General features: G+C 38.9%; 1 protein-coding gene across 1 annotated transcript in view; it reads left to right on the forward strand.

Annotated features, from left to right (window-relative positions):
- The window catches only part of mlh1 (mutL homolog 1, colon cancer, nonpolyposis type 2 (E. coli)), a 51,246-nt gene extending 43,565 nt beyond the window's left edge, over positions 1-7,681 (forward strand). The window contains exons 15-19 of the mRNA XM_048595833.1: positions 1,300-1,363; positions 1,446-1,610; positions 1,950-2,042; positions 4,772-4,897; positions 7,157-7,681. Of these exons, the coding sequence (XP_048451790.1) occupies positions 1,300-1,363; positions 1,446-1,610; positions 1,950-2,042; positions 4,772-4,897; positions 7,157-7,321 (613 nt within the window). The 3' untranslated portion in view covers positions 7,322-7,681. The remainder of the gene's footprint in view (positions 1-1,299; positions 1,364-1,445; positions 1,611-1,949; positions 2,043-4,771; positions 4,898-7,156) is intronic.
- The last annotated feature ends 244 nt before the right edge of the window (positions 7,682-7,925 follow it).

The following is a 7,925-nucleotide window of genomic DNA, read 5'->3' on the forward strand; positions in this document are numbered from 1 at the left end:
GTAACCCCCGACTGCCGCCGCAGGCCCTCGTAACCCCCGACTGCCGCTGCTGAATCCTGGAACGTGCTTCCCCAACTCATTGCCATTCTGCTCTCGCTGTTGCCAGTGCCCCACTGAAGACACTGCAGAATGCAAAAAGAGAGTTAGATGTCACAAAAATACAAACACTCTGGTCAATATTACGGTGCTGATGATGAACATCTGAGAAATTCTTCTTTTTACTTTTCTATCTTTCCTCCTACCTTTTCTAAGAGGTGATCTCCATCTTAAGCAGAGACAGGTCCAGCTCACATGCGAAGAAATTCAATAAATCAGCATTTGTCACAAAGCCATCCTCTGTTGTAGAGGTTCACTGTTCTTTCGAAGTCAATATTTCCGAAGAGGACTTTTATTGTCAGAACTCCAGCTGAAGGGCCAACAGCCCATTTTAGAGTCCTCACATTGGCCAAATAGAGTTGAAGGGAAGACTAGATTAATCAGGAGGCAGTGATTAGGTGACAGCAAATTTGGATTTTGTGGCAAGAATGAAAGACTGAGCAAGCTAGTGTTCCCTAGCTTTAGGATTCCATGAAGAGTAATTTAGAGTTGTTTTCACAATAGGACAAATGTTTGCTCCAACTCGCTCAAAGAGCAGAATAGAGTTGAGCATAGGCCTCCCAGTGTTCATGTCATATTGTTATAAGAATGAAAATTATTAATGAGAATAGTGAAGAAGTAGGGCATTTTGAGACTGGAAAGGGGTGACTAGTGAAAATTATTCATAGATTGTAGTGGGAGAAGGGTCTCTGAAAATCTACTGATTCAGCTTTATTGGAACCTTTTTACCAAAAAAAGGAGTCAAAGACAACGTTTAATATGAACTGAAAATACAAGAGATATTCAATAATCCAGGCAGCATCAATGGAGAGAGTGAGCTAACATTTTGACTCAACAACTTTTTGCAGCACAAGAAACAGGTTGCAGCGAACTCTTCTTCAGAACTGCTGAAGAGTTCGGAACTGATCTCTAGTTCTGAAGAGTCATACCAGGCTCAAAACATTAATTCTATTTCTGTCTCCACAGATGCTGCCAGTTCTGCGGAGATATTCCAGCATTCACAGTATTTTGCCTTTTATCCAATGAACACTAGCTGTTTCTTCCTACAGAAGCTGAATATTTCCAGCATTTTCCATGTATTTAATAAAGGAAGTTAATGTTATTGTCTTTGAACCAACTGATTTCTCGTAGTGCTTCTGCCTTTGTCAAATGCCATATTGTATATAAACAATTTTCAGACTACAATTTGTGCTTTTCTTTCAGTCAGGAATTATTCTACCAGATCTTAATTTATGACTTTGGTAATTTTGGAGTGTTGAAGTTGTCGGTAAGTGTATGATGTTATTCTTTGTCTTAGTAATTTCATTGCTACCACAGGACACCAAATTTGTGTTTTACCTTGTGTTCAGAGCCCAGCCCCTTTGTATGAACTGGCAATGCTAGCGTTGGATAGTCCAGAAAGCGGCTGGACAGAAGAAGATGGTCCCAAAGAGGGATTGGCAGAATATATTGTCGATTTTTTGAAAACAAAATCTGAAATGCTGCAAGATTACTTTTCCCTTGGTATTGATGAGGTTCGTATACTATTTAAGGTAACTAAAAATTGTTAGAATTTGGAGTGAGCAGATGAAACAGTCTATCTATTTCTTGGTAAAGATGAACATAGAAATAAAGTGCTTGTCATTACAGTTATAGGTGGTCCCCAATTTACAAATATCAGACTTGCGAATGCTCGTACTGATGAGCAGCTATTTTATATTGTACTGTAGTGAGTTCCAACTCTTATACAAATCAATTTACAAACGAACTCAGAAATGGAACCCAGTCATAACTTGGGGACTGCCTGTGACACTCTCTGGAGAATGTTTTAATATAAAGCCATTGTTAAAATTATTTACTGTGGTCATTTCTAGGAGGGAAACCTGACTGGATTACCTCTGCTCTTGGAAAACTATGTTCCGGCTCTGGAGGGGCTGCCAATGTTCATCCTGCGTCTTGCTACAGAGGTGGGTACCTTGTTACTTATATCCATAAGTTTATTTTATAGAGGATTAATAAAGAGCATTCCGGCTTATTTGCCTGGCCCAAAATTCAAAACTTACGACACCCAGGTCTTTGCACCCCAGACACTGAAGTTTACAAGAATGAGAGGTAATCTTATTGAAACATACTAGATTCTTAGGGGACTTGATTGGTTAGATTTGGGAGAGTCTAGGACCAGGAGGCATAATCGTATAATGTTGTGTGTGTGTGTGTGTGTGTGTGTGTGGGGCGGGGGGGTCATCCTTTTAAGACCGAGTTGAGGATTTCTTCTCTCAGAGGGTAGTGGATCTGTGGAATTCTTTACCACAGAGAGCTGTACATGCTGGGTCATTAAGTATATTGAAGACTGAGATAGACATCCTTATTCATAAAAAGAATCAAGGATTATGGGGAAAAGGCAGGAAAATGGAGTTGAGGATTATAGAATCTGCCACGATCTCATTGAATGGTGGAACAGACTGAATGGGCTGAATGGCTCTCTTCTGCTATATCTCATGGTCCAATCCAGCTTCCCTTTGAACTAAGTCTCTGTTATCCATACATTATAATTCAACAGGGTGGTCTGTACCTACAGCTCATCAGTCTTATTCATACATTCACATACATGCAGTGCAACCTTGATTTAGAATGTTTTAATTTTCCCTTTGATTCTACCTGTTAATCAACTATTCTGTATTCTAGTGCTCATCTGTTTCTCCCAGTATTATGTGCACCTTGATATTGTTCTTCCCTGTTTTCTGCAACCCTGCAGAGAAAGGTCAAAGCTTCCTAAATAGCACTAGCAAGGAACTCTGTCCCAGCTCTGTTTAAGTGCACCCCATTCGGTTTGTATAGATGGCCTCTTTCACAGAACATGTTCCAGGCATTTGAAGTCCTCCTTCCTGTATAATTCTTCCTGCAGCCGTACATTCGTGTCGTCTTGCTGCTTCTGTACTCACTTGCACAAGGCACTGGGAGTAATACAAAGATTACTACTTCTGAGGCCGTGGCTGCTAAACTCTGACTGCAGCACCATTTCTACCTATGTTGTTTGTAGCAAAGTGTTCATGAACTCTGGCTGATCACCCTCCCCCAGAAGAATGGCTCGTAGCCACTCTAACGTCTTTGACCCTGGTACCAGGGAGGCAATATACCATCCTGAAATTGTATCAATGGCTGCAAAAATGCCTATCTGTTCCCCTAACTAAACTAATCCTCTTTCACTGTTGCTGTTTGATTGTTCTTCCCTTCAGTACTGCTGGCCCACCTGTGGTGATATGGGTTTAGCACTGCTTTACTCCTCTGAAGAGCTGTTCCCTCACCATATCCAGAATGTAAAACCACTTATTGAGCGGGACTTCTGTGGATTCCTAAAGTACCAGGCTTTTATTTTTATGTTTTGTGCATGCGTAGGTACTCTCGCTTTTCTGGAGCTGATACAGAAACGGAAATAAAAACCTTTCCCCTTCCCTCCTCACCGAGCGTCCCTATGTGCCAAACTCTCATGTTTGCATTCTGTTCCAGCTGCACTCCATTACAACTTAATTCAGCATTACACAAACTAGTTTACATTTCAAGTATTAGTTATTGAATTTAAATTTCATCAGCTACCATGCTGGGATTTGAACTCATGTTCCTAGTGCATTAGCCTGGGTGTCTGGATTACTAGACCAGTGACACAAACACCATGCTACCATTTCCCCTAGAAACCATAAAGGGGAAACCAGATTTTCCACAAACCATATTAAAAGAATGCAACGTCAATTATTCCATGTTGCTTCCTTTCTAAGCATAGAGTTCATCGCCCAGTTATCTTTGTGGGCACGACATGTCCGTCACAGAGACCAAACATAGACTGCTTTGTGGAATACCTCCATTCAGTCTGTGCTTCCTGTCGTTAGTTACTTTAATTCTCCACCTCGCTCCCACTCTGACCATTTTGTTCTTGGCCAACTACAGTGGTCAAAATAAGTCTGACTCCAGCTTAATGAACAGCATCACATCTTTTAACTTAGTTCTGTACAGACTTTTGGACTCGACACTGAGTTCATCAATTTTAGATCATAACCTCTGCTTCCACCTATTTTTTTGGGCTGGGTCATTTTTTCGGTCCTCATTTGGAAGTGTATCTTTTATTTGTTCCATTACCCTTTGGTGTTTCTACCATGAAAACATATTTCATCAAACCTTAATCTCTCCTGGCTTTTACCCTGCATCAGATTTTCCCTTTTTCCTTCATTTGCTTAAAACTCATTATATTCATATCTTTCCTTAGTATCAACCTGAAACATTAACTCTGCTTCTCTCCCTGTTTCTGAACCTGCTGAATATTGCATGAATTTTGGATTTCCAGCATCTGCAGTAATTGGTTTGTGTGTTTGCAGTTCCCACCCTTGGATTCAGAATAACTGCTTCAATAATGCAGTTTCCAAATTAATTTCTTTCCTGATAAATTGGTCAGTTCGGAATGTAACCATATCGTAATCTACACTCAATCATGGCAAAATCTCATTTGACCAGGCATAGTAATGATACTGAATATTTTTAACCTTCACTTAACATTCCTTATTTATTCTAAGCTGTTGTATGCAACACCAAATAACAATACAAGATGCAAGTACTCATCATTGTGTCTAATCTTAAATTTATTCTTTTCTTTTGTGCTTGGCATCTTTTATGATTACACACATGCTACGTTCCTCTCATTGTGTAGGTGAACTGGGATGAAGAAAAGGAGTGTTTTGAAAAATTGTGCAAGGAATGTGGTATGTTTTACTCCATCAGAAAAGAGTATATGCTGGAAACAGAACCTCACGTGTCCCCAAATCCGGGTCAGCAGGTATAAACGTGAACAATTATTTTATTGTTCTTAAGTAGGATCAACAGTAGCTGCAAGTGTTCCATTAGATCAATGTGCTATGTCAGTAAAATAGAATCTAGTGGAACAAATAGCAAGAACCTCTCCAATATCAATAAGCCTAATATTGAGGACTGCTGGATGGGATATGTTTGACAGCATACTCCTGCAGCAACTGCTATGCTCAAAACCTGGTCCTGGCAGGAGACTAACAGGAGGTCAACATAAATGTTTTAGAATGTCCTCATAGTATCCCTGAAGAGGTCAAACATCACCAGTGACTCATGAGAGACCCTGTCTTATGATTGACCAAAATGAAGAAGTTTCAATCGAGAAAGCACCAAACACATCAAGAAACTTTGTCAGGCACAGTTGAGAAGTTGAGTTTGGAGAAAACGTACAACATTCCAAACTATGATGTACCCAACTGTTGAAATGCCACTTGCCTTATATGTGGCAGAGTCTGCAGATTGCAAATCTAAGATTTATAAGCTATCTTAGAAACCATCCAACCAGAGCGGAAGCAAGTCATCCCAGATCCTGAGGGATTGCCCAAGAAAGAGAGGATCTAATCTCTCTTGATAGATTGATAAATTCTATTCTGTGAAGTGCACCAAACCCTAGAATAGGTCTTGAAGTCACCTAATGGTCTGGAGTAAATCTAGAAATAATCAGAGGCCAGCAACTTATCACTTCCTGTTGCCTCTTGCCATTTCACTTGGTTCTTCTGTATCTGAGGTATTTATGGATCATATGCATCATGCTGCAGTGGCTGTGAGAATGTGATAGCCTCCAACCTACAGACTTGTAACAGGAGGAATAAATAAGGGTATAAAAGGGGAAAAGAGGGGAATTGGCACTGAGCCAGAACCTCATCTTTTTGTCAACAAAAAGCAACAGTTAGGGGGTCACTGAATTGGCATTAGCATTGATTATTAATTCTTGTGCTCTGGTTTAAGTGCATTATAGTTCTGCATGACAACTTTGTTCCTTTAACTGATAAACTAACTTAATCGCAGAAAAATGACGACAGGCAGACTTTTTTTTTGGAAGTGTATATAAAATCTGTAAATGGATTGTCTTGGATAAGTCATGTTTTAAGGAGTGAAAATTCGCACAGGTTTTATATTCCTAGATGTATATAAATTCCCTTTTTAATTTTGAATGTAAATAAATTAGATCAAACAGGATAGCACAAGGAAACAAATATCATGCTTTTCTAAAATTCCTTGAACGTTATGGGTGATGACTACCTGTACATAGTGTAAATTTTCTCCTATTTTATTAATTTTCACCAGTCTAAACTTGGCAATAATAATAAGTAATTTGGATATGAAATGAGGATGGTTTCCCTTAATAAACTTACTTTGAATCAATTGATAAGAAACGAGAACATTTACAGTAAGGTATGGTTAAAAAAAATGGCTAATATGTTGCAGCTAATGAGAATAAATTGCTTTCTCCTCACTGCTTCTGATTACGTTTTTATAATGTGAACATTTACCATATTGTCGAAGGTGCTTCAGCTACGATTGACAGAATAGGCTGGAAAGAACACGAGTCCTGTCATTGTTCTGCACAGTTTGCTTGCCCTATAAATGTCAACTGCATTCATCTCAGATTCCTAAACTATTTTGGGAGGGGCATTAATGGTTAGAATTACAATGTTACGTAATGCAGGGTTATATTCGTGAATGTAGTTGGTCTCTAATCGGGTATGTATTCAAAACGATATGCAAGATTGACATTGCAATTTTATTCATTTTATAGCTATAAGTAGTTACTCCTTTAGAGAAATTTTAATAAAACTCAGCAAGTATATTAGTAAATAAATCAGCATTTCCTTTTTAATCCTGCATTGGAATCCAAGGGACCAACAAGGCCCATGCTATACGATAGGATAGCAGATTACTGAAACAGCAAAACTATTTGGATGCCTGCTCCTGATTGCTATTCACTGACAACCTGTTGGTGGTAGGTGTAGACTTGGGTGGCAGTTCAGTTCAGCTATAATTCCACTTCTACTCCTGAGAGAATGGGCTTTTTGCTGACAGCTGAGGTTCATAATGGAGAGTGACCTCTTTCATTAGGGACCAGTCAGTGACTGGAGTCGAAGAAGTCAACTGTTTGTGGAAAGATGGAGAGATCAATCTCGTAAAGGTTTCTAAATGGTAGAGATGCATTAAGTTTAATCCATTGTAATTTGACAATTACATAGTGTAAAACTGTCTTTTTCTCTAGAATCAGGAGCTTGGCACTGACAAGCCATGGAAGTGGACGGTGGAACATGTTGTTTCCAAAGCCTTTAGAACTCTCCTCCTTCCACCGAAGCACTTTGCAGAGGATGGATCCATCCTGCAGCTTGCCAATCTGCCTGATTTGTACAAAGTATTTGAGAGATGTTAATTAATTCTTAGAATGTACCACGAACTACGTAAAGACAATTGTTTTGTTAATTCACTTCTCAAGCAGTGGTCTTCGATTCTGCACCAATTTTATTTTTCAAAATAAGAACAGAAAACTGATTTTTCTAAGTATAAAATGTTGTACAGTATAAAACGCCTGAACTTGAGGTTTTGTTGCTGGGGTTCAATCTTGTTTTGTTAGCAAAGCTAATCAGATACCAGACTTGCTCGTAAAGCTCTACGTTGGCAGCACCAACTTGCAAATCTGCCCTTGAACTAAATGTGGAGAAAATTTGTATTCTCTTTGTAGTGAAAAGATCCAAATAATTTCTAGGTTGTACATAAATTTATTTAATATAAATGATGCTATGTGTTTTCAGAACTTTAGGGCATGTGTGTGGATTTATTCAAAGGACAAACAATTGCACTGTTTTATATCAAAAAATTCTGCTATCGTCACTAAATCTTTCTACAATAAAGTTCATTTAGGTCTTGGTCTTATCCAATTTGAAATGTAGAGTCACTTCTGTGTAGAAAGATCGGGGGATCATTTAATGACTTTGGTAAAAACACAATGGCTAGAAAATGATTTGGAACACAAATGA

This window comes from Rhincodon typus, chromosome 4, assembly GCF_021869965.1.
Source record: "Rhincodon typus isolate 14 chromosome 4, sRhiTyp1.1, whole genome shotgun sequence".
NCBI lineage: Eukaryota > Metazoa > Chordata > Chondrichthyes > Orectolobiformes > Rhincodontidae > Rhincodon > Rhincodon typus.